The 27,477-nt window shown below is 43.9% G+C and overlaps 1 protein-coding gene across 2 annotated transcripts; it reads right to left on the bottom strand.

The window, feature by feature from the left end:
* On the bottom strand, positions 1-27,477 carry CNMD (chondromodulin). Of its 2 annotated transcripts, none has more exons than XM_033105146.1 (7): positions 27,209-27,477; positions 26,575-26,715; positions 21,542-21,682; positions 9,698-9,811; positions 5,829-5,982; positions 3,890-4,050; positions 1-544 (listed from the first exon to the last, which is right to left on the bottom strand). In XM_033105146.1, the coding sequence occupies exons 1-7, from the start codon at positions 27,278-27,280 to the stop codon at positions 329-331; spliced, it is 999 nt and encodes a 332-aa protein (XP_032961037.1). In that variant the 5' UTR covers positions 27,281-27,477; the 3' UTR covers positions 1-328. The 2 variants fall into 2 exon arrangements, with proteins under 2 accessions (XP_032961037.1, XP_032961039.1); XM_033105148.1 differs by having other exon boundaries at positions 1-541; positions 27,209-27,473.

A 27,477-nucleotide genomic window follows, 5' to 3' on the forward strand; every position in this document is an offset into this window, starting at 1 on the left:
TCTTTGACAAATGGTGAATAATTTTTCATGTTTATTTCAAAATAGCTTGGGAAGCGAGTCGTGTAAGCAGGATTTATCAGCAAAGCAAATGAAAAATAGCAAGTAGTAAAAGGATTATTACAGTATCTTTAGACTACCCTTTCAGTACATTTGCACATGCTGGATAAAGTTCTATAAAGCAACTGAGAAATAGTCTGTTAAAAGTGTCTCAAAGAAAGTCACTCAGACTGAGTATTAAATACTTTTCGGTCCCTTCAGCATCAAGATTCTTCATACTTTGGTTGTCTCTTGAGTTCATTCTGTCCAGCACCTGGTACCTGAAGTGATTTCACACCATGGCCAAAATGCGGGCTACCCACCAGGCACACGGCATGATGATTCTGCAGACTGTACGGCAGCCTTGATAATGGTAGGGCCATGGGTTAAAGCCCCCCAGGGGTTCACAGATCTTCTCACACTGGGTGTAGCCCCGCCTACATTCTATACAGCAGGTTCCTTCGTGATCCAGTCTAGGGTCGAACGTCATGGTTCCCTCATCCTGCTGCTGTGACAAAAGAGAATTATTTGTGTTTTCTTCATAAAGAGAAGTTGGTAACACACACATTATTTTAAAATAAGATCCTGAATGTCTCACTGCTACAAGAAACCAGCAAGGAGTTCGGAGAATTCCTTCTAACATCAAGGAATTTCCACCTACCTAATCTGTCACTGGCAAGAAGGTTTTTTTTATGTTATGGTGAAGTTTCTCCATGCCTTAAAATGAGCTATGGGTACCACTCAGTAGTGTCTTGTTTTAAATAGGAAAACAAAAAGGAAGCAGGAGAGAAAAGCATTTCTGTCACTGCTAATTTTAAGTCAGTGGGACACTGGTGTCTTCTTGCGGTGACGGCTCCCAGGACTCGGAGCACATTTTGAAGCTCATTGATCTAGGCTGGCAGGTGGTGAGTTGCGCTGCCTGAAAACCGTCTAGTCATTCAGCTTCTGCCTTCATTTCAACATAAGGGGCCTGTATTGCTCAGGAAAAGCACCCTGTAATGTGTAAAACTTGAAGACCTTAAACTTTACCTTCTAGCGTCTATGTGTCATCGTTACACAAAATCATCTGGAAGTAAAAATCACCTACAAACTGCGTTTTTAACTGCTGGAGAAATCACAGAACTGGAAGGAACTTACCCCCTGTCAAATGTACACATCTGGCTTCCCTTTTTATGAATATCTAGGGGTCTAATTTCTGTATCCTCTTTAATATGGAATTGAATTACATTGCCAGAAGCCCTCAAAGTAAATCCTCTGTTCAGTGTAAGCCCCTTTCCCCTAGGCGGCTGACCGTAGGCAGATGCAGCCAATCAGGCTTGAGCAGAGGGAGCCGTCACCTTCTCCAGTGTGAAGTCTTGTCTTTGGGGGGTGGCGGTGGGGGGGGGGGGGGAGGTGGCATTTTTATTACAAAAATTTCAAACATAATGGAAAGTGAAGAAAATTGTGTACTGAACATCATCTAGATTTGACAATTGCTAATTTTTGTCAAATATGCTTTTTTTTTTTTGCTGAACCATTTTAAATTCTGAAGTGAATTTAAAGAGAATTGAAGGCATTGTGACATGTCCCATAAATACTTCAGAATGTCCCTTTAGAATAAGAGAATACTTTCCTTATTCATACAACCATACTGCTATTATCACACCTAACAAAATAACAAAATTAACAGTTCTTTCACACTGTCTGATACAGCCTGTGTTCAATTTTTGTCATCACTGTATTTATTGTGCTACGCTCCTATTTTTATATTTTTTAGATTCCCCGGCCCTCCTCTTTTTTTTTTTGTTCATCTCTTAAAATAGGTTCATCTGGGGTAACAAAAAGAGTAACACCTAATTAATACTTGACTCTTCAGGGGCAGGGGTAGTCAAAAGCCTGTTGATTGAGGTATTTCTTTATCTGAGGGTTCAACGAAGCCTTGTTAGGTTTAAAACATTGGGAGCAAATCTCAGGTTGTTGCTCTAAGATACTTTTTAAAAGAAATTTATGAAGGACAGATCATGGGGAGGTCTTTCTGCTTAAAGGTGAACATGAAATAAAGGGGAAAATTGATGTAAATGCAGTTTTTAAAAGAATATGGTTCACTCAAGGCAGGACACAAGGCAGACAAAAGCATCCTGGCCATGTGTAAAGGGGCTGATGCCTCGTCCCTGGAACCAGGTTCAGCTAGCCCAGCTACCTGGGAAATACACTATTAAATTTTCTGTTCGCCCATTTAGATTTTATTTCCCTTTTTATTCTATGAGCTTTAAGGAATGGAATAAGTACCTTGGTATCCTGAATTTTCTGATAAGCCTTGGGTTATTTAAATACTTGCTTTAAATCTTTCTAAAATTATTAGTCTAAAATGATAAACTAGAAAGTGTATGTGTACTTGCAGCACAGGAAACAGTATAGACCTGAAGAGCTTACATAAGAAAAAAAAAATGGCTTATCTGTGTATGAAAAGATGCTCGACCTTATACACAAAGACAGGCAAGATAAAACAACCAGGAGATAAATTTTACACCCACAAGACTGGTAAAATTTTTAAAGTTTGATAAGAAATGAGTCCTTTCAATACTATTTGAAGACATGGAGCTGGTATAAGTCCTCAGAAGACAATTTAGTATCCGCCATTAAAATGTACACTTCCCATCCACCTTAACGCAGCGGACCCCAAAGTCAGTATTTATGCTACAGCTACATTCCCTCGTGTACAAGAGGTCTGATAAGACTGCTAGCTAACACTGAGCGAGTTCATGCCAAGCACTGTGCTAAGAGCTTCACCTGCATTAACTGGTTGTCACCTTCCCATAACCCCCTGTGGCATGTGTGTTCAGGCTCGTGTACTATTAACAGCATTTGCAACAGCAAAAGACGGAAGTTATTTACATGTCCACCAAAGCAGAACTAGTTAAATTTCTGCACATCTATCCACAAATTTAATATGCGGACCTTAAAGTGAAGGCAAGGAGGTAGATCTATACAGGAGATAGAGAAAACTTCAAAATAGTGTAATGGCAGAAAAGGTTCAGAAGTTTTGTATGCTCTTTATGAAAATTGTGTGTGTGGGGGTGTGTGTGTACTCATGTAAAGAAACTGGGCAAATAACAATAGGCTGCTCTGGGAAGGATGTCGGAAGGGAAACTCACTTTTCATTGTGTTTTACACTGTTTTTAAAAACTTACGCACATACTACTTTTTCATTTTAAACACTAGTTACAAATAAATACTTCTTTTTCTACTTCTATCCCCTGCAAAGTATAGTAATGATAAAGAATATTTCGTGGAAGATTTGAGAAGTTTTCAGTACGTTAGTGTCACCCGTACAAACAGCAGTTCAGTGTTCCCGTCTAAAGTGTCTTGTCTGTGACAGTTTGTCTGCAGACCTGACTGAGGCCCCCTGAGGGCGGATGTTACTGTGTGTGTGTGTGTGTACACGGCCTGGCCAGCAGCTTCTCAAGTGTCTGTTGAATGGATGAATAAAGTGGACATAAAGGAGGAAGGAAAGGGAGTGCTTTCATTCTGTACGATGCCCCCAGGGCACACTCTTGGGAACATTTTTAAATAAGTTCTTGATATGAATTTGTCTTTATGGATTTGCCTGTGAATCGAGAAAAGGAGAACCCAGGAAAGAACTGAATAAGGGTTACAGCCAGTCAGGATTTTACGCTACAGAGTCACTGCTTAAGCACTTTCAGTCGCATTTATAAACCTTGCAGCAAACAAACAAAGAGGTATTTTTAAAATACTGAGTAAAAGTCTCAGTTGAATACTACATGCCCATTCGAAACCTCCAGTAGAAAGCCCAGCACTTGAGTGTGTGCTCAGTGTGTTGGCCTGAGCGCGGCAGGCAGACCCCAGTACGCACGTTGTAAGCCTCGGCGTTGGAAGCTTCTGTGTCCTCCTGCACACTGGGTCTGGTTTTGTTTCCCAGCCTTCCAGGGCCTGGGTTGCTCCGTGGTCCGCTGTGTGGTCGTCTTGTGCTTGTAACAATTTGTGTCACCAACTCTCTTCTTTGTCTCTGGATTTCTGCCAAAAATGCTGCATGTTAATTCCTTTATTTGGGTAATTAAGGAAACTGTGTTTATTGGAGTGAAGGACACCCAAACACAGAGATGACCGGATACCATTTAAATTTGTACTGAGGAGTTTCGGAATAATAAAGTGGGTTTTAGGGTCTGGGGTTGGTAGTTAAGCATACAGATAATCAGAATTTGATTTTATAGCCCTAATTGAGGCAGACATTGTAAGGTAGCTGGCGAAAATCCATTCTCAGCCCCTTGTTTCTTTGCCTGCCTCTACTCCAGGGGCTGAGAAAGTGAAATACCACTCATTTCCCTAGCCTCCCAGGCAAGGAGGGCCCAGGTGACATTTCTGGGAGAGCTCCACATGGTAGCAGAGGCAGATACTTTTGTCCTTGACCGGAAAAGGTGTGACAGGGTGTTGGACGAGTAGTTCCTGGGTGGTGGGAAGCAGGAAGACCTGTTCCAGGTGGAGGCAGTGGGGTACTGAGAGCAAGAACTTGGCAAGTGGCCAGAGAATTGGCATTGCGGCCACCCACTCGGCAAGAGCGGGATGGCAAAAGCAGGGCTCCACTGGGCAGCCCCCTGCGTTGTGAGACACCGCTTAGAGTCTTCCTTACCGAGCCTGCATGCGGCCTCAGGATCCTTCTTAACCCATTTTCCCAGGCAGCCACGGCCAGTGGCTCATAAATTGAATCCTATTTTCCTTGCCTGGGCTAGAAAGTAACCATCTGATCCAAGCTTATTCTAAGACTTGTGAACAGTGGGGATAAGTCAGCCCTGGCAGAATCAGAAGTCTGACTTGCTCTGCCTGGTGAGGTTTTTAAAAGAAATTGTGGTAATAAAATATACATAAAATTTACCATCTTAACTATGTGGCATAAAGTACAGTCACCATTGCTTGCTATGCAACCATCAGTCTCCAAAACATTTTTTCATCTGGAGAAAATGAAGCTCTGTACTCGTTAAACAGTCACTGCCCATCCCCCGCCCAAGCCTGGTGGTTTGATGCCTGTGTTTTTATTTTTATTTTTTTATTTCCATGCTGCTCTTTCTCGGTGTTCTGTAAAATCCTTCAGAAAACATAGCCTATGTCAGCTGTGCTGGGAGAAAGCCCTTTTTCCACACGAGCCAGCTACAAAGCGGGCCATTGGGAGGCCAGTGGGGTGATGGTAGTGGAAGTCGGGTGAGAGTACCCCTGAGGACGGGAAACTAAGGGGAAGGAGCCTGACCCAGGGGTCGCCTGCCCTGCACCACCCGGAAACAGCTGGCAGGTGTGCGCCAACGGAGCTCTGAACCCCAGGGCACCTCCATTGATTTTCTCCGAACTTGGAAACTAATGCTTGAGCCTTGGAGTTGAAGAATTTCAGCCTGTGCCCACAGCTGCTTTGGGCTGTCCCGTGATTCTAGATTTGAACATAATAAAGATGCGGTGGTATGACAGCTCCTTAGTCCCTTGATTCTCTATGCCTTAGGAAGTAAAAAAAAAAAGTAAAATCGGAAAGTGCTGAGCAACTGAGATTAAGGGGCAGAGCGGGCAGGTGAAGCAGGGGTGTTGTGACTCCCTGACCTGCTTCCTGGGGACCCCGCGGCTCCCTCCTTTCCCCGTAACATTACCGGCTCATTTCCCTTCGCTCTGCTCTCATGCCAATTACTGGGACACTGCCCTGTATGTGACTTATCTTCCTTCTTCCACGCTCAGGCCTGTGGAGGGAGGGCCTGGCAGAAACCTCCCAGGAACAAGGAGAGACTCGCAAGCAGCGTGAGGAGAGTTGAAAATGTTACCTTTTGGATATGTCGGTTTCAGCCAGAAAATGGGGAGGTCGCCACAAAGTTCTATGACTTTAGAACTCAAGAAGCTGTTATCCTTCACGGGCTGGTCTACAGCCACCCAGATAAGAGAATTTTCCTCATATTTAACCGGCATGATCTTGCCTTCCTGTAAGTGAGTAAAAGTGAAATGCACTGAGCAAAGACGGAGCAAAGATTCACGTGGGTAAAAATGAGAATTCAGTTGTGTGTGTGTGTTCCCCCCCCCCCACACACACACCCCCACACACACTTTAGAGTTCTAATCTCTTCTCTTTGTAGCTCTTCACAATCCTCAGTGCCCGCCTCACGTCGTCCTGCCTTTGGATCGCTGGAATATATGCCCATGAGTGTCCTGAGTGGAAGTGAAAATTACTTGATACCAATTTTGAGATTTAGGTTAATCTGATGTTTTTGATCAAAGATGTTTTTTTGAGGAAAAGTAATTGAACGGCCCTGGGATCCTACAAAGGATAGAGGAACCCTCCGTTTGAAGTGAAAATCCTTTGGGGTTTTTTTTTGTACCAAACAACAATGGAAAAAGCAAGTGATCGGTTCTTTAATGTCTTCAGTTCAAAGTAGTATTTAACATCAACCATTTCTACATCTCCCAGCTCGAACAAAACGTATTTCAGATGTTCCTCACATCAAGCACACTACTGAGATTTCAGAGCGAAACCCCGGGTTTTCTTCTACAGCGAAATGCTGAGAATGGTTTCATAACCCAGGAGACAAATTTATTGTGCCAAGTTGTTGCTTTCATGTATTTATTAGTTGGCAGTAGGTTGGAGAAATTAAAATGTCTTCTCCTTGTTTTTAGCTAAAAGCAGTACTTCATTTATTCTTTCTCCCTCAGGCTTATGGCTGCATGAAAACAACTTAAAAGTTACTGGAGGAAGCTAGCAGCCAGGTAATCCAGTTATTTACCTTAAATTAAGTGGCTCCATCCAGGAAATGAATGCTCTTTGGGTATAGTGGCTTTTTAAAGTTATACAAAACTGATGAAAAATTTATAAGAGCAAGCAGTGTATAAATCTACCCCATCATAATCTAGAATGTGTGGGGACAGTGGGACTTACAGGAATAATGCGAATACATGTATCCTACAAGCTAGGAATGTGAAATCAACCTCTGGCACATCCTTCTGGTTTGCTGCTCAATCTCCTTTCTCCCGCCCTCTCCTTGCAACACAATCCTGCTTTTGTTTGAGGCAGCAAGAGCTCGGTCCAGGAGAGAGACATGCTTTCTCAGACTGGCCAGCAGCTATGGGTGCCCGTGTGACCAGTTCTAGACAGGGAGATCCAAGCTTCCCCTGACTGAAGGGAAGTCATGGTTGGCATTGCTTAGCCTCTCCCTGACTTCCTTACTTGAAGGTATGGTTGATGGTTGGAACTGGAAGGAAAGGCCAAAAAAACAGATTCTGGTCACCGAGCCAATGCCTGTAGCCGCCACGTTGCTTACTGAGGAGAAGAGCAAATCCTTATTTGTTTAATTTACTCTAAGTGTAGTTTTCTGCTACTGACAGTCAAACACGTTCCAAATGCATACACACACATATTGTCTGAATTGGGTTTTGTCCACCTGAGGATCCACCATGCTCAAGATAATTAAAACACAAGAAAAAGCTTTCACTTCTATAACCTGAGAAAAGAATCAGATGCCGACAAAGATTGACATACAAAACTATTCACCACAGTGAATTATTTCTGTATTCAAAAAAAGATCTTGAATTATTTGAATTGTTGAAAAATGGAAGATAACCTGCGTGTTTAAGAAGAAACTTTAGAAATTATAATATGACATATAATACATCCATTGTAATCCACGTTAAAAGAACTAAAGCTAAGTGAAAATCATAAGAATGTATAACAGTATCACTTCAATTATGAAAAGAATATCACACACACAAGAAAATTTACCAAAACATTCATATTAGCTATCTGTGGATTATGCAATTGTGGAGGATTTCTTCTCTATTCTTTTATGTATTTACCAGATTTTATACAATGACGAAGTCTTGTTTTTAAAAACCAGAAAAAAGGTGTTTTTCCAAAACCAAGAAAATGTACTGTCAACTTATGATTCGATCTCAGTCAGCTGTGGTTGGGGAGTTCTTTTGGAAGGCAGGAAGGAAGGGGAACTGGTTGTAGGTCCACTTCATGGGAACAGTGTTAAGGATTATCGTTCACCAGAGGCTTCTTAATGAGTGATATGACCAAAAAAAAAAAAAGGTCATGCAATAAGAGAAGTTCAAGGGTCAGATCTGAGGCGGATCTGAGGCGGCTTAACCTCCTTGGACCTTACCCTTAGGCTCTGTCCTGCCAAGTTCACACTGAGTGCATGGCCTTCATTCTGAATGGCCCAGTTCCAGAGAACCCACTAGAACAGTGTCAGAGGAGCCTGCCTGCGGCATTGAAGGTCTGGAAAGCATCTCGCAGGAGGAAGGTTGGGGAAACTGGCAGTAGGAGAGGACACGGAGGACATGCTGGTGAGCTCGAACAACTCACAGGTTGGTTGGTTGTAGCTTTTGTTTCCTTTTGTGTTTTGAGATACCTCCCGCTGCTGCTCCTAGGAGGGCAAACAATCAGGCAGTTTCTAGGCACCTTTGCTTACCCTTAGTTTTCCTCTCTTGCCTCGAGGGAGCTGATGCTGGCTGCACCTCCCTCTCAGGGAGACTGGAAGGACCAAAGGTGATCATAATGAAATTACTAATTAGAGCTGCAGCCATCTAGTCATTATCCAGAAGGTTCTAGGGCCATGGGGACAGGAGACAGACCCCTAGTTTGTAGATGATAAAACTGAAGCCACATCCATGGCCAGTGTCAGAGGTGGATTTGAATCTACATTTTTCTGACTCCAAAGTCCGTTTTCTTTCCACCAGACCCTACCACAACTCAAATGGAAGACAATAATGAATGTGACTACTTCGCAAGCCCTAAAGTATCAAATGTGTCTTTAGAACTCTGTGCAGTTCTCAAAATAAATGTTTATAAAATCAAGCTCAAAGGCAAGTTATTAAAAATAAAGGGAAAAATTATGTTTTTGAGAAAACCTAAGTGTGACACAAAATGAATTTGATATATATTGAGTAGTTTCACTGGGCTGAACTTGCACCAACGGGAAGAAATTGTAGGGGGAGCCGTCTCAGCTCAGTGCAGGGCAAACTGGTCAGAACTACCGTGTTTCCCCGAAAATAAGACCTAGCCATACCATCAGCCTTATGGCGTCTTTTGGAGCAAAAATTAATAGAAGGCCCAGTCTTATTTTAATATAAAACCAGGTATAGTATAATATAACATAACATACTGGATCTTATAAGAATTTTTGCTCCAGAAGACGTATCAGCGCTGATGGTCTGGCTAGGTCTTATTTCCGTGCGTCCGGTGCAGTTGTCTGACATACAGGAACCCTGTCGCTGCTTTCCTGCAGAGGCTGAGTGATAGGCTGGAGGGGATTTGCAGGAGGAATTCCAACACTGAGTGGAACTGTGGCTAGAAGTCTCCTGACGCCCCTCCGATGAAGATTCTATCACGTGAAGTCCTTCATGTTGTCTTAATCACTGATCAGACAGTCCCTTACCATCAGGCAAATCAGGGCCATGTGAGACCAAGCCCCTTTATGCACTTTAAAATGCGGTTTTCCAAAACTTTTCAATATGCTACATCATGTAAGAAACGTCACTTGGAATCAACCAGTAAGACCAAAATAGCGCAATTCCTTTGGCAGAGAAGAACTAGAACTAGGTTCTGGTCTGGAACCTGTCCAGCAACTGGACACACAAAGCGGTGAGCCTTCACACAGCATCTGCCAAACGCTCTGGCTGCCTGGAGCCTGCTGGTACCCACCAGTTCCGAGGCGATGCTCTGTTTGGTCGTGGCGCCCACCTCAGGAACGCGAGCCTTCACTTGGGCTTTGAGGTAGCACTTCTCTCCTCCAGCAAAACGGATTCCTGTGATGCCCTAGAAAATGAAATAAATGTTCACCCAGCCATGCGTCCACGTATGCAATGTACTGAGTGTCTACTGTGAGCCAGGCACTGGTCCTGTGACTGGGTATGGAGATGAACAAAACATGGAATCTTTGCCCTCATGGAGGTGAACTTTCAGCTTAACTTTACTAAAAATAAAAAATAGAGCGTCAGGTGGTGTTTAGTGCTACGGAGGAAAATAAAGCCCAGTGGAGATAGGAACGATGGCTTGGTACGTTAGTGTGGAGGGCGGAGGTGCTGACACACAGTCTGTTATTTGCTGCATCTGTCCCTCCAGCTTGGATGAAAGGCCATCTCTGTGCTGCTCTCTCTGACCATCCCGGCTAAGGGGGCTCCTCTCCCTCTGACTTCCTGTAGGTCCCCCGCCCCCCAGCCGCTTCACCCCTCTTTTGGCACTTAGGGTCTCAGTGCCTGTATCGTAGGTAGCTCCCTGAGATGTCATCTCAATTATGAGCTGCTTGTTGCTGATCCCACAAAGGTTCTCAAAAGATGTTTGTCCAATTAATTCCATAAATTCAGACTTTTCCTAAATTACAAAGCCCAGAGTAAATAGTAAAGCTTTCTACAACACCAGGAGCTGAACCTTGCTCCTAGACCTTATCCAAGGACTTGGATGAGTTGTCTCCTGTGCCATAAACAGTGTCTTCTCCGTCTGCCTGGGCACCAGCCTCCAGGGAACCCTTAGCTGCAAGTCCGCGGTCCTGGCTGACAGCTCGGCACTGACACTGCCCGCAGAGCCCCTCAGGCACAGCAGTGCGATCTGTCCCCAGAGTGTTTGCTTTCACCCTGCTGGCTACCTTCGTGACTAGTGAGTAGCCAAAACAGTATTAAAGGTCCACAGATTTTATGCCACCATAATGTAGGCACCAACACACCAAACATCTCAACTTGTCAATCTTCTGTTGAGTTGAGACAAATGTCGGGAAGACACAGAACTTACTCCAGCGTCAATGCCAAGGAGGGGGGAAGAAAAGCATTTAGAAATCCAGGGGTCCTGGCTCAGGATTCAGCCGTCTTAAATGAAGTTGAATGTAAGTCACACTTGATGATATTCATGGAAAGTTACACCACGTATAATCTCAGAGCCAGGAGCCCTACAAAACGTGGTGGGTGACAGGCTAGAGAACATAGGACGAAAGGCTCGTTCTTCCTAAAGCTGCTTGTGGCCCAATTGGCCATGACATGTATGTGACACATTTCATTTCTCCCAGCATCACCTCCCACCCTGAGAGGTGGTTCCCCCGCTTGACAGAGGGGAAACTCCAGGCTTACTGCAGAGGTTCCTGACTCCACCAAAATCACCTGGAGAGAATTTAAAAACAGATTCCTGGGCCTCTCCCCAGAGATTCCCATTTGATTGACCTCCGGTGGTGCCCAGACACTGGTGTGCTTAAAAGCTCCCCATGTGTTCATAACGTGCAGCCAAGGGTGAGGACCCACAGTGTAGCGAGAGAGGAACTTGCTCAGGGTAACAAAGTCTTTAAAGGACTGAAACAGCTCGCAATAGACAATGTTTTTGTCCCCCTGCAAATCGTATGTTGAAACCTAACCCCTCTTGATGATGGTATTTGGAGGTGAGGCCTTTTGGGAAATGATTAAGTCGGACTCTTCATGAATGAGATTAGTGCCCTTAGAAAAGGGACCCCAGAGAGCTCCCTCGCCCCTTCTCCATGTGAGGACACAGTGAGAGGACGGCCATCTGTGAAGTAGGAAGCGGGACCTCACCAGACACTGAATCTGCCAGTGCCTTACATCGGACTTCCCAGCCTCCAGAACCGTGAGAAATACATTTCTGTTGCTTATAAGTCAACCGGTCTATGGTAATTTGTCACAGCATCTGAATGGACTAAGAGACAGCCTTTGGACCCTAATTTCTTATGTACCAGTGGCTCACAAACCTTCCCTTGCATCAAAATCACCAGGACTTGTTAAAGGAAACACAGAGTGATGGGCCCCACTGCAGAATTTCTGATTCAGTAGGTCTGGAGTGGGGACTAAACTTGGCACTTCTGTGGGTTTTTTTTTTTTTTTTTTTGTACTGTTATCAAATAAAAAGGATTTTATTAGCATCCAAGTATGGCTATTATTTTAAAAATAATTAAAATATAGCTAACATACAATATTATACTAGTTTCAGGTTACATCACACTTATTCAACAATACCCACCTGGCATATACAGTTATTACCATATTATTGATTATATTCCCTATGCTAAAGAAGTGATCACCATATGTCCAGCAACCATCTGACACCGTACCACGCTATCACAATATTAGTGACTATATTTTCTATGCTGTACATTATTCCCCAAGACGTATTTGTTTTTTTTTTTTTGTATTTGTTTTATACTTGAAACTTTGAAACTTTTATTCTTTATCTTTTGACCCCGTTTTTCAATTGGAGTTGACATTGAATATTAATTTATATTAGTTTCAGGTGTACAGCATAGTGGTTGGACAGTTATATAATTTACAAAGTGATCCCCCTGACTAGTCTAGTACCCACCTGGCACTATAAATAGTTGTTACCATATTATAGACTGTGTTCTCTATGCTTTACATCCCCATGACTGTTTTGTAACTACCAGTTTGTATTTCTTAATCCCTTCACCTTTTTCACCCTGCCCCCAACCCCCTCCCATCTATCACCCTGATAAATCTAGTACCCATCTGACAGCATACGTAGTTATCACAATATTATTGACTATATTCCTTATGCTACACCCTACATCCCCATGACTACTGTGTAACAACCAATTTCTACTTCTTAATCCTTTCCCCTTTTGCACTCATCCCCAACCCTTCTCCCATCTGGCAACCATCCACATGTTCTCTGTATCTATGAGTTTGTTTCTGTTTCGTTGTTTATTTTGTTCTTCAGATTCCACTCATGAGTGAAACCATATGACATTTGTCTTTCACTGTCTAACTTACTACACTCGGCACAGTATCCTCTAGGTCTATCCATGTTGTTGCAGATGGCAAGATTTCATTCCTTTTTTTACAGCTCAGTAATATTCCACTGTATATATGTACCACCTCTTCTTTTATCCATTCAGGGACACCCAGGCTGCCTTCATATCTTGGCCATTGTAAATAATACTGCAGTGAATATGGATGCACAGTTCCCCTCAAAGTAGCATTTTGGGTTTCTTTGGATAAATACCCAACAGTGTGATTATAGGGTCCTTCTTTGTCTCTTGTTATAGTTTTTGTTTTAAAGTCTGTTTTTTCTGGCGCAAGTATTGGTACTCCAGATGTTTTGTTTGTTTGTTTCCATTTTCATGAAATATCTTTTTCCATCCCTTTACTTTCAGTCTGTGTGTCTCTGTCAATCTGAAGTCTCTTGTAGGCAGTATATGTAAGGATCTTGTTTTCTTATCCATTCAGCCACCCTATCTTTTGATTGGAATGTTTACTCCATTTACATTTAAAGTAATTCTTGATAGGTATGTAGTTATTGCCATTTTATTATTCACTTTTTTTTTTTTTTTTTGGTCTCTAAGATCCATTGTAATACTGGTTTGGTGGAGAGGAACTCCTTCAGATTTTCTTGTCTGGGAAGTTCTATATCTGTCCTTCGATTCTAAGTGATTAGCTGGGTAGAGTCATCTTGGTTGTAGGTCCTTGCTTTTCATCACTTTGAATATTTGCTGCCAATCTCTTCTGGCCTGCAAAGTTTCTATTAAGAAATCAGCTGATAGTCTTATGGGAGTTCCTTTGTAAGTAACAAACTGCTTTTCTCTTGCTGCTTTTAAGATTTCCCTCTTTGTCTTTAATCTTTGGCATTTTAGTTATGATGTATCTTGGTGTGGGCCTCTTTGAGTTCATCTTGTTTGGGACTCCCTGTGCTTCCTGGGCTTGTGTTTCTGTTTCCTTTGCCAGGTTAAGAAAGTTTTCCATCATTATTTCTTCAAATACATTTTCAGTTCCTTGCTCTCTCTCTTCTCCTTCTGGTACCCCAATAATGTTGATGTTGGTATGCTTGATGTTGTCCCAGAGGCCCCTTAAACTGTCCTCATTTTGGGGGATTCTTTTTTCTTTTTGCTGTTCTGATTGGGTGTTTTCTGCTACCTTATCTTCTAAATCACTGATTCAATCCTCTGCTTCATCTAATCTACTGTTGATTGCCTGTAATGTAGTCTTCATTTCCATTTTTGTATTCTTTCTTTCTGACTAGTTCTTTTTTATGTTTTCTATCTCCATTTTTATGTTTCCTACCTCTTTGTTGAAGTTCTCCCTGAGGTCACTGAACATCCTTATAACCAGTGTTTGGAACTCTGAGTCTGGTAGATTGCTTCTCTCCATTTTGTTTAGTTCTTTTTCTGGAGCTTTGTTCTGTTCTTTTCTTGGGGACATGTTTCTTTGTCTCCCCATTTTGGCTGCCTCCCTGTGTTTATTTCTATGTATTAGGAAAGGCTTCTATGCCTCCAGATCTCAGTAAAGTGGTCTTATGTAGTAGATGTGCTGTGGGGCTCAGTGGTGAAGTCTTCCTGATCACCTGAGCCGTGCACGCTAGGTGTGTCCCTTGTGTGGGTTTTGTGTGCTTTTCTCTTGTAGTTGTGCCTTGGTTGCTGTTTGCACATCAGTGGGAGGGATTGACCCTTGGCCTCACTGGTTGTGAGGACTGGCCTTGACTACAATGGAGGAGCTGTGGTGCAGAGGCTGACTCTACAGAGCAGGATCTGCCTCAGCAGGACTTTGGTGCCTGCCCAATCTGCCACTAGGTTGTGCCCCTTGGAGGTGGCAAGGTGATACTCTAGCTCGTTTCAAAGCTGGCCACTGGGGGGCACCAGCCCCAGGGCCTTCTGGGAGGGGACCCGCTACAGGTCAAGTTCAGGAGCAGCCCGTGCCCGACCTGGGGCCACAGGCAGGAGCCACAAAGCAACCTGCAGATGGCCACTACCTGTGCTATTCTTGGAGGTGCCTCGAGAGGCCAAGCTATGAACTGGGGCCAGCTTAGGGCTGCTCAGCCAGAGGTACAGGACATGCTCAGCCAGATTCTGCTTGTTTGGGTTCCACAAACCTTTGACAGACCCTAGGAAAGTCTACAGCATGAACCAAGGCAGGAGGTTTGTATGAAAAAGCCACTGGAAGCAGCGTGGATGTGCCTGAAAGTTGGGCGTGGTGGGATCTCAGAATCACCAGGATGTGGCAAATAAACATCGTTAGTCAGCTTGATGGAGACTCAGATATTGTAACCACACTGGGGAGGGAGGGCTCAATAAAGAAAAATGGCCTCTGACAGCTTCTCTGTCCAGCAGAAAGCTGCCCTTCCAGCTCCTGTCCCAAAGCCAGACAACTTAGTTCCCCACCATATATCCCTGCTGCCTCTCCAGCCGCCATGTTATTGCTGGAGCTCAGAGCCAGTGATACGGTCACTGGGTAAGTCCTTGCTCGGTCCCTTTAAGAGGAGTGGCTGGGATTCAAGCTGCCCTCTGTCACTCTGCCACAATCTCGGCTTGTTTTCACAACCAGAAGCCATAGGGACTTCTCTCCCTAGCACTGCAACCCCAGGCTGGGGAGGGCTGGGATCCCTCACTTCTATCCCTCCTGGTTTTTAATAGTCACACGACGTGGGTGTGGGACCAGCCCGTTTCATGTCTCTGCCCCTCATACCAGCCTCAAGGTGGCTTCCTCTGCACATCCATAGTTGTAGGGCTTCAGCTGAGCCAGACCTCAGGCAATTCCCAATAATGGCGGTTCCTCAGCTCAGCTGTAATCCAGATGTGGTTGTGAGAGAAGGTAAGCACAGCATTCACCCACTGTGCCATCTTCACCGGAACTCTAAACTTGGCACTTTTAACAAGTTCTTAGGAGATGCTGCTGGTGGTGGCTTAGGAAACACACTTTGAGAACGATTGTCCTATTTCCTGAAGATCTGCTGCTCTTATTCTGGGTGTAAATCTAGAGCTCATGGTTTGAAAAACAGAAGGCAGGGGAGGGAGATTACTGCCCCCCTATGTGGTATGTTCTCTTAACTTTAAGCCCTCCTACCTTCTGAATGTGAGATGCAGGGCAGGAAATGCCATATAACCATTACCATATCCCCACAGGAGAGAGCTCATTCTGTTGCACAGTTCACAGCCTGGACTGTGAAGCCAGGATTGAGTTCATTCTGACAGTCTGCACACTGCAGAGAGAACTGAAACCCTAGGGGTGGGTTCTGTGGGAAGGAATTCACCCATATTAACCACCTTGTCTAGCTACAAATATACATCAAGCAGCCAGATACAAGAGATTAAACCGAGGGAATGAAAAAGCACAAGAAAGACAAGCAAACCTTTGGTTTTTGCAAACAAAAAAGGCCTTAGAAGCTGGTGATAATGAAGAAATTTGCTAACAAAAATAATGAGTGAAGAGTCCCTGACCTAACACTCTTTTTTAAAAAAAATTAGTTTCAGGTGTACAAAACAATGTAATAGACATTTACACCCCTCACAAAGTGATAACCCCGCTCCCCCAATCTATTACCCCTCTGACATTGTGCATAGCTGTTACAATTCCATTGACTCTATTTCTTATGCTGTACTCCATGTCCCGTGACTATATATATATATATATATATATATATATACACAATTATAGTTGACATTCAATAATGACGTAACATTCTTTATCAAGAGTCCAGTAATCTCATTTTAGCTGCACATTTTTTTCTTTCTAGGGGATCTCGTCTATTTCTGTGGCTTAACCCTGAAATTCCCAGAGAGCAAGGGGCCCTCCCCGCAATGGGGCATTACAGAAATCTTCGAGGGAGTTTTTTGTTGTCACAAAGATGGGCAGCTCTGCTGGCTTTTAGTGGGCAGGGCCCCGGGATGCTGGTCTGACCAGTGGGCCTGGGGAGGCCCTGAAGGACTAACTGCCCTGGGTCCTGGGTGAAAACCTGATTGGAAGTATCTGTGCCTAGAAGCTAACATCGCTTTACACATAAACACCAAGTGATTTTTGGCATAGCTTTAATGTGCAATGAATTTCCTAGGAATGGAATTACTATGAAAATGGACAGGAAGTGGTACTTTTGTTCACTGAAAAAATTACCTGGCATTTAGTTTGCCAATACACATTTAGGTCTGTCTGCATTTTCAGCTCTGGCACTGACAGTGATCCAACTATCAAAGCAAAGATATGACTTTCATTTTATTTTTCCTTTATGTTATACTTGGGGGCCATATTGATTTTTGAAATCAATAACCTACCTACCATGTAGGTTGTGCTACCCTTTTTTCCCCCTCTACTTTTTCAAATAAAAAAATTGAAATATACACAAAGTTAAAAGAATTGTAGAGTGAATACCCATATATATGCACCAGTTTATTCTATCTTAGTTTCTAACCAGGATTTTTGTTATATATGTGGTTAGGCCTGAGAGAACTGGCTTAGACAAATCTGGTTTTTGTATTTTTCAGGGCATTGACAAAGACTCCTTGACTTAGCTCTAGTCAGGATGCTCTGAGTCCTCTTTTTAACTAGGCCCCAACCGTGGGCTCTGTCTTGGTCCCCTTATTCCAATTTTAGCAAGAATCCTGCTGAGATAGCCCTAGTCTGACCTCCTTCCCATATCTGATCGCCCTGGCTGCCTTCAGCAAAAATCCTGTTAGGTCACTTAGCAAAGAACTACTTTTTCTCTCAGTAATTTTCCATCCACCAACACGCCAGCCTGCTCCTTGGCTCTAAATCCCCATTTTTACTTTCTGTATTCAGGGTTGATCCCAGTCTCTCCCCTTTACTAGTAAACCCCACTGCAATAGCTCCCCCCACTTGAATAAGTTCCTGAATCACTTCAACAGTGTAGAGTCTGGATCCCTTTGTTCAGTGCTCTTCCCTCTCAGAAAGTTCTTTTATCATCGGTTCTGCTGAAATCTTGGCGGGGTTCTGAGTGAGCGGGGAGACTGTTCACTTACAGCTCAGAACCTCTCCTTTACCTGGCCCCACCTGCATCCCCACCGACGCCCCTTTCTCACCTTCAGCCACACTGGGCTCCGTAGAGCTCCAGAGCAGGCCTGTGAATTTCTATTCAGTGTTCTTCCCTGGGCCTGAAAAGCCCTGCCCCTACTTCTCTGCCGGTTGAAATCCTAATCATTCTTGCAGACCTGATTCCACTGTCACCCCCTCTGTAAAACCTGCTTCAACCCCCTAATGGGCAGTGACCGCGTCCACTCCGTTCACAGCTGTGTTGTGGCGCTTTTCCCAGGTGACCTGAGCTAGCTTCCTGGACTGGGCTGGAAGGTCCCTGAGGGAGGGGGCCAGTGCCAGCCATCTCATCTATCTTTGCATCTCCCATGCTTAATACCATCCCTTGCACACAGTAGCCCCCAATAAATGCTTCTTGAATTTTACCGATGGTTTAAAATCTAGAAGAAAGTAATTATGCAGGTACCATACTGGCTGATTCATGTGGTTTTGAAAGTCCAGGCTTGTTTAAACGCACAACAGATTCTATCCATCAAAAAACAATGCTCTCCTCACCAGTTCTGGCTGAAAGAAATGTGGAAGCTATCAAAGAGAATTGATCAGTTCATAAAATATTTGTGGCCCTGTTGGCCTAGGAGAACAAAACACAATCAATACCACTTTTAGAACCAAAGGATTATAAACCAGATATATAGGTTTGGGATTAAAATCTTTGAAAAGTATATTCCTGATACATGCACATCTTGAGGGAGATGGAGCTTTTCTTAATCATCTATGTAACGACCTTTGCATACTGTTCCGGATTGAATGATGTATGTGGGGAAGTCACATTTTATCATTTTATACTGAGCAGTACAAAGAAAAATGCTTTTCCTTTGTCCAGCGCTTGTAGTAAAAGCCTTTAATAGGTCCAGGGAAGTTATCCTCATGCGTTGACCAGAGCCATTTGCAAAGCTCTGACTAACCGAGGTGCCACTGGGCACACCTGTCCCCAGGGCACACCCCACCCTGCACAGGGCCCTGTTTCTCAGCCTCAAATCATATCTAACATCACCAGGGCTCTGATGTTGGCATCTGTTTGCTATTCAAAAGGATTGTGAAGTGTTTTGGTATCAACAAGGGGAGTTCTTCCATTCAAATGAAAAGCAGCTCTAGTTTTTCTCATTGGTCAGAGGAAGACCAGTTGGTCGGTGTGATGTTTGTAGGCCAATAAACTATCAGAAGAGACATTATTTTCAAGAGCCTTTTTTTTTTTTTTCATTATGAAGCCTCACCTGCTCCAGCTACGGATTTAACAGGAGAGTAAAAATAGTGTTGCCTGGTCTTCAATTTGGAACATGAAAGAGAATAAGATACTTATGTTGGCCAACAGGAAAGTTGGGCTGGAGTGACACATAAGTGCTGATACATAGCTTAATGTCTCAAATCGCCTGTAAATTGAATTTTTGAAAACAAACATGTTTGCCCTTTTCAAAGGAGACTAAAATTTGTTATCCGTAATAGGCCATAGTCAGAAAACATGTGACCTAACAGGGATTTATTTCCCCATGCTAATTTTCTAGGTTAAATGGGAAACCTAAAAAATTGAGAAAAGTATGGAAATAGGTCCTATCTGTTGTTGATGAAATTATGAGGCCATTAAAATTTCCCTCCTCTCGATAAGTTGAAAAGAAGACCTTGCAACACTCTAGGATAATTTGAGCATTTGATTTAAACTGTGTTATAGAAAGCTGCTTGGGAAGACAGCTCTTTTATGTCTTTCTGCCAAGACTTTACGAAGTTCCAAGAACCTGTTTTTTTCAATGCCAGGGTGTTTTTTCTTTTTAAGATTTTTACTAAAATATAGCTAATATACGTATTATAGTTTCAGGTGTACATCACAGTTATTCAACAGTACCCACCTGGAACTATACATAGTTATTATCATACTACTGATTATATTCCCTGTGCTAAAGAAGTGATCACCATGATAAACCCAGCAACCATCTGACACCATTCCAGGCTATCACGATACTATTGCCTATATTTCTTATGCTGTGTATTACATCCCCAAGACTTATTTGTTTGATATCTGGAACTTTAAACCTCTTACTCCCCTTTATCTTTTCCCCTCTTTTAAAAATTTTCAATTACAGTTGACGTTCAATATTATTTTATATTAACTTCAGGTGTACAGCATAGTGGTTACACATTTATATAATTTATGAAGTGATCCCCCTGGCTAGTACCCACCTGGAACTGTACATACCGATTACCATATCATTGACTGTATTCCCTGTGCTTTACTTCACATCTTTATGACTATTTTATAACTGCCAATTTGTATTTCTTAATCCCTTCACCTTTTTCACCCTGCCCCCAACCCCCTCCCATCTATCACCCCAACAAATCTATTACCCATCTGACACCATACATAGTTACTACAATATTATTGACTATATTCCTTATGCTGTACCCTTCATCCCCATGACTACTGTGTAACAACCAATTTGTACTTCTTAAACCCTTCCCCTTTTCACCCATGCCCAAATTGCTTGGCAATCATCAAAATGTTCTCTGTATCTATGATTTTGTTTCTGTTTCATTCGTTTGTTTATTTTGTTCTTTAGATTACACTTATAAGTGAAATGATATGGCACTTGTTTTTCCCTGTCTGACTACATGCAGCACAATACTCTCTAGGCCCATCCATGTTGTCACAGATGGCCAGATTTCATTCTTTTTTATGGCTGAGTAATATTCCACTGTATACATGTGCCACCTCTTCTTTATCCATTCATCCATTCAGGAACAGCTAGGTTGCCTTCATATCTTGGCCACTGTAAATAATACTGCAATGAATATGGATGCACAGGTCCCTCGAAGTAGCATTTTGGATTTCTTTGGATAAATACCCAGAAGTGGGATTGCTAGATTCTTCTTTGTCTATTGTTAGAGCTATTGTTTTAAAGTCTATTTTGTCTGGCTCCATCTGGGAGAAAGCTGCCCCTCTAGCCGTTGCCCCTCCAGCCCTCTTCCCGAAGCCAAACAACTTAGTTACCCCCCCACCCGACCCCGTATGTTCCTGTCACCTTTCCAGCTGCTGCCCCAGCGCTGGAGCTCAGAGCCAGTGATTCTGTCCGTAAGTCTGTGCATGGTCCCTTTAAGATGAGCGCCTGGGACTCCAGTCATCCACCGTCTCACTCAGGCACAATCTCTGCTGGTTTTCACCACCAAAAATCATGGGGACTTTTCTCCCTGGCACTGGAACCCTGGGCTGGGGAGCCTGGTGTGGCACTGGGATGCCTTGCTCCCCTGGGGGTGCGGGGTGGAGAACCTCTGCAGCCAAGATACCCCTCCCAATTTTTAATGGTCACACATGGGTGTGGGACCAGCCCATTCTGTGCCTCTGCCCCACCCCCCAACCAGTCTTGAAGGGGCTGCGTCTGTCTGTCCTCAGTTGTAGGGGTTTTGTTCAGGAAGGTTTAACGTGATTCTCAATGAGGGTTGTTTTGTAGTTTATATGTAACTTTGATGTGGTCGTGGGAGAAGGTAAGCACGGTGTTTACCTACTGTGCCATCTTGACCGGAACTCAACCTTCTCCTTCTTTTTTTTTTTTAATTTTTAAAATATAGAAAAAGAAAGAGTGGTCCATTCTCAGAGAGAATCTTCTGCATGATGCAGCTTTATGACTACGGTAAAGAACACTTACCATTTGGATGTGTGCGAGATGCTGCGTCGCCCTGAACTAGCACAGTCTCCCAGGCTGGCCTGGTTAAACTCTCTAAACACATGAAATATACTTACATTCTGGAAATCATTAACTTCAACTGCTTCTTCAGCTCCACTTCCCGTTTTAAAGGTCTCCAAGTTGTTCCCGGCATCTATTTCCATTGACCCATCTTGTAATTTCCCATTGATACTCATGGTATAATGGACATTGTAAATCTGGAAGGGAACATACGAATAGTGACGCTTTCCTTTTAGAGCGATTCGGGTATTATCTTTAGACCTGCAGTAAATGAGGTAGCTTTCATATTTATAGAGAGACACTGATTCGTCCTTAAGAATGATACATTTATATGCAAGGACTCCTTCCATATACCAATCACTTAATAGAACAATTTCTTAAGCCGTACCTTTAAAGTAAAACCTTTGATAGTCTCTGCTTCTAATTCAAATGCTCAGGGATGTGAAATCCTGGCTGGTATAGAAACATCTGAGTAGACTCTCCAGCTACTATGTTTGGGTCCCCCCCAACCCCCCATCAAATCAGCACCAACAAGGATGGGGCCTGGGCATAGACCTTTCTTTTTTTTTTTTTTTTAAAGGACAACTCGACTACGCAGCCAGCCTTGAGACCTGTTGATGCATAAATGGAAATGGACGAGGCAGAGAGTTAACTGGGCTATCAACTAAAGTCTGCAGAGGGACCTCAATTTGAAAGTTTTTAAAAATCTTTTGGTTAAAATTGGGCATGGAGGGTGGTATATAGTGAGGACTGCAGCGAGGACGGGTTTGCCTGATAATGGAGCAGCACTTACAGAGAGGAAGGTCAATGTGGACATCTGTTTCAGCTCCAAATGGGAGTTACTCATTTTGATGACTCCTCGGGATGGGCATATGGGGTTGTAGAGCATTTTGTTACGAGGCATGTGGGGGAGAAGGGAGGGAGACTTGGCATTGCAGATGGGCGCTGGTCCAGAAATCAGGAGGACAGGTGGCCACACCACTTAGCCCTGTGTCTTGGGAGTTAGATCTTATAGATGGTTTATGTCCTAAAGCTCCGAGGTTTCACAGAGGGGCCCAGAGGTGGGGGTGGCAGAGCAGGTGAGGCTATGAGTCTCTTTTCTCCCCTGTCCACCTCCAACTAGAGCACAGTGGCTCTGCTTCTGTTTTATGTGTTGTGTTTCTGAGTGAAAGCTTAAGAAAAATACTGCCATTAAAATTAAAAAAAAAAAACATTTACCACTAAATTAGATGATCCAGGGTGCTTTCTTAGTTGAGACATCTTGTTAGTACACTAGTTTAAAAAATAATTCACATACTGCTGCTCTGTGTGCTGGTGTCCTGCTAGAACTTTCTCTGCATTGTGGGGTAGCAGGTGGGTTTCTTGTCTTTCCGTTTCTTTTTCTGTCTTAGAGACATATATTTATATCATATATGATATATATCTATATCATATATGATATAATATGCAAATTCTTTAAAGGGGAAGGCATGAGAACTGATGAAAGACGCTTGCTACTTAGTGTCAGGTCAGTAGGTCAGAGCCGCAAAGAGCTCAGATTCAATTCAAGTTTGACTTTCTCCCTCATTATGAAGAACGACTGCAACATGGGCAAACACTGGAAAAAGTATCTGTTGTTATTGGATCATTAGCTGTAGAAAACTCATTGTTACAAGACCCACAGGGCATGATTTTATTTTATCAGTGGAGATGTAGAAATGGCTTTGCTAGCCAGTACCCTTTCAGGCCACAGCCTTCATTCAGAGGAACAGACGATATCGGCGAGCTGGTTCAGCTCAACCATCTCTCAGTGCCCCTCCCTCTCTGCATTGGTGAACTTCCATTCCTGCAGTGTACTGTCTCCCACGCTGGCCTGAGCCTAAGAACCACTTCTAGGGGTTCTGATTTAGTGGAGCTAGAGCAGAGTCCACCAATCTAGTTTCACTTTGCATCTCAGGTGGTCCCTACGATCAGCCCAGTTTGGGAAACCTGTTTTCTGTGGCAGAGCTAGTGCTGCCTGCAGATAAGGTTTAGACAGCAGACACTGTTCTGTCCCTGTGCTCTATGAGCAGCCACTATTCATATGGGTTAATTATGACTGTCAAAAGGAGTCTGACAGACAACACCCATGTGAGGACGCTGGCACAAGCGTCCTTTACTCACGTGACAAGAGGCTCTGTTTTTGGGTTGTTGAACACAAGCTTTTCACTAGTAGAGCAATGCAAAATTTAAGAAATTAACGGTTTCCACTTAGCAGGTCTAAAGGAGACAAGATTGTAATACTAGAAAATTTCTTAAATTAAGTGGTCTTAATTTCACTTTCTTCCACCATCACCTGTCACCACCTTCCTCTCTGCAAAAGCTCCCTAACAAGGAATGGGATCGCATCCTTTGTAATGTGGCTTCCATCCATCTTTTATAAGCAGTGCACAGCCTGCAGGGGGCAGCAGTGAGAGGTCTGTGCCCTCCTGAAGCCACGGGGGCAGTGGTGGTAAATAGTCTGAAATTATTTCCAAAGTACTGGGCTCCGAGCTCAGAAGAAGGCTGGCTGATGGAGCAGTAATCACATTATCTCCTCTAAACCGCTGGAGCTGTTGGCACCTAAGGCTATTTCTCTCCAAGTAAAATGAAGTTTATTATTTGCCAAAATTCTGCTCACTATGGTGCTTTTTACAGCCAAGGATATTTGCTAATGAGTTTCTAATAAAGCCTGGGTTCTATAAGATTAATCATGTAATGTTTGGGGCAATGTCTTAAAAAAAGCAATCTGAGAATAAAGGCCCCAAGCAATGATCTCGTCCCCTGTCTCACTGGGCAGGGTTGTCAGTTATCTCATACTGGTGGGAACTTCCCATATTTCAATGCCTTGTTCCATGTACAATAATGTGGCTGAAACATGGCCGCAATATTTGAGCCCAGTCACTTTCCCCCAATTATTAGCCCTCCGATGCCTCACAGTCCTCCAGCTGACTTGGACTAAACCTGTCCTAAGGGGATTTACCCATATGAAATGGATAGCAGGTGAATTACACTGGCTCTCCTCATAAAGCAACATAGACAAGTGGAGGCACAGATAATCCCCAAAGAGAGGGTAGTCCATTAGGTTGGGGATGTCTTTCTGTTTGACAGAGGTTTGCTTTTTTTTGAAATTATGTTTTGTTTGGGCTATTTTGATCTGTATTCAGGGAAAGGAGACCTGTGCATCTGCTATGCATAGATGGTCCCAAATTTACTTTATTTAGTATTTTATGATTTGTTTTTCACACTTAAGTAATACGGATGAGCATCAAATATTTTGGGAGTGAAAAAAACAAAAAACTAACACAGTGTTCTTCATTCTCCTGCCTGGATAGGAAATAGCGATAACTTTGATTGTCAGCAATAAAATGTGATTCACTATTCCTCTGTATTCTTAGAATTTAATACTTCTCTCTTGAACCAGACAACCAACCATCTTGCCAGAAAGTAAAAGATATGAAGAAAGGGAGCCCAGCTTATTCAGTATGATCTTTCAATCTCTCTTTTTAGAAGCTTGTCAGTTAGCTGTGTTTGCCTTGAATAATTAAATGCCAAGTGGTATTCATTTTCATATATATCATGATAAAAGTCTTTACCCAAAAAAAAAAAGCAAAGCTATTTTTATCCCCAGGTGACCTATAGCACTGAGGATTTTGTCATCTAGAAGATAGCATTTGCATTCAACTACCATACAATTTCCCAAGGGATGACAATTGAAACCCTGCTATTAATGGAGATGTAGATTTTGAAATCATTCCCATGTTCAGATTTGCTGCTTTCAAATATGAGCATCTGGCCCAGCTTCCATATTTAAAATACAAATACATTAAGGCACTTTTCAAATATACACAAAATACTGTGCAATTCTGACCTTACAAATCGATGCTTGTAAATTTGATATAGTCTCTAAAACAGACTCAGCGCTAAACAGCATGCTTATCTGCATTAAGCACTGAGTTAAAAATACAAATTAGGCAGTGACTGCAGAAGATGTGATGTGTAAAATGGTTGAATTGCTTTCAGCACCATTTTCTCTAAGTACTGGAATTCGTTCATGCTTTGAATTTCATGGTGGGAGAGAAGGGGAAAAACAGCAGTCACAGATCCTCTGAGGGGAGTGATTAAGAAACGGCCCTTTGTATGCCCTGGAGACGGAATCCTTTCCATTAGTCCAAATACGGTTATGCCAGGCCTGGCAATGGTCATCAAGATAAAATGCCCCCCTTTCCATGTTGAACAAAATTCAGAGTATTTAGAGAATACACTGGAATTCTGCCCAGTCAAGTTAGAAGCACTTTTCATAGTCCTTGAGAACCCACAGAGCTTTAAAATAAATAGTTGCATACAAAGAAAGTAGGAGGGCAGTTAATAAAACATTTACCATTAAATCATATGTGACTAGGCCAGAATGTATTTTTAAAGAGATTTGCCACTTTTAAGGAGGTTATACCTTTCCTCCCTTTAGAACAACAGATAAAAGAGCATTAATGAATAGGTCACATGCAAAAAGCAAGCAAACACAAATTCCTGAAAGGTCAAATTTGTCCCCCCCCCCAAATATTCCTCCACTATTTTTGTCCCAGGTTCTTAAATTCCCAGCCTTTTTCAGCCAGGAGAGGCCTTTGAGACCGTTCATTTCCATTTCTTCCCCGAGGATGGGTAAAACGAGGCCAGAGAGGTGTCGTGCCTTACTCAAGGTCACACAACTGCTTTGTGGAAGCTCAAGGCTGAGATTTGCGGGAACGGACTTTCCTCGAACCATCCCTGCATTTTCCCGCTCCTCTACGTTTTAATATTCTCCCTTAAAACCCTAACTTGCTCTTCTACAAAGTTGCCTATGAGCAGAAAGCAGCGTAGTAGAGTTGGATGCAAGGAGGCAAGCGTCCCCGAAGGCCCCTAGAAGAAAAGCGGTAGCTGGGGCTGGAGGGTCGCCGGTTGCCGGTTACAGAGAGCGGGGCCCCTCGCGGACCAGCGCTCTGGCTCCACCTAGCGGGGAACATGTGCATGACAGGGAGGACCCCGCCACCCCGCGCACCTTCCGGCCCCGCGCACCTCGCAGCCCAGGGCACCACCCCCACACACCCGGACTTACGTGATTGTCGCTCCCCTTCCAGAAGTAGAAGGCTCCGATTGCCCCGAAGAGCAGCAGCACCGCCCCCGAAATGAGGACCACAGCCCCGACCCTGAGCAGCCGCGCGGGGCTGGAGGGCTTCACGGTCACTGTGGCGTATGCCTGCGGGCGGGGCCAGGAGAGGGACATGTCACATCTGCGCCGCTGGTCCCCCGCGATCTTCCCCGTAGTGCTCCCAGGGAGTAGGGGGTGGGGTTGGGGAACAGCTCTCCCTGAGCTCTCTGAGGCGCCCCCTTTCGCCGCGTTCCCTCCCACGGGTCCCTGGTACTCAGGCGTGGATGTCGGATAAGCAACCTGCGCCATGCATGGCCGTCGCCCCACGGATCTGCACTCCCCACCAGCCACAGGACTCCCCCTTTTGACTTCCTTTCCACCCGTCCCTTCACACCCGACTGGAAATCCTGTACTCTCTGCACACGAACACGCGTGGGGCATCACCCCACATACATTTGGGCGCCCCAATTTGCTCCCACCTTCCACATTCGGTGGCACAAATGTCTGATCCGGGATAAGGGATCCGGACCCCCACACGTAGCCCGGGCCCTGACTGTGGACCAACCCAGTAGCCAGACTGAGGACCCCGGGCGATACTCACCGGGGGACTGCAAAACTCGACGTCGTCGGGCCCCACCAGGGCGATGGGAACTTTGTCAGAGTTCTCGGTCATGGCTGCAGCCAAAGGAGCAAGACACTGTGAGGCTCCGCGCACGCCCCGGATTCTGTCCTGTTGCCCCGACGTGCTGCGCTTTTCAACTCTGCACACACGCTCGCACACACCGAGCTGGTCCCGCCTGGGTCAGCCCAGCGGTCCCCACCCCTTCCAGCGCCTCACCTCTCTGCTCCCTTCTCCAGCCGAGCAGCAGC

This window comes from Rhinolophus ferrumequinum, chromosome 4, assembly GCF_004115265.2.
Source record: "Rhinolophus ferrumequinum isolate MPI-CBG mRhiFer1 chromosome 4, mRhiFer1_v1.p, whole genome shotgun sequence".
NCBI lineage: Eukaryota > Metazoa > Chordata > Mammalia > Chiroptera > Rhinolophidae > Rhinolophus > Rhinolophus ferrumequinum.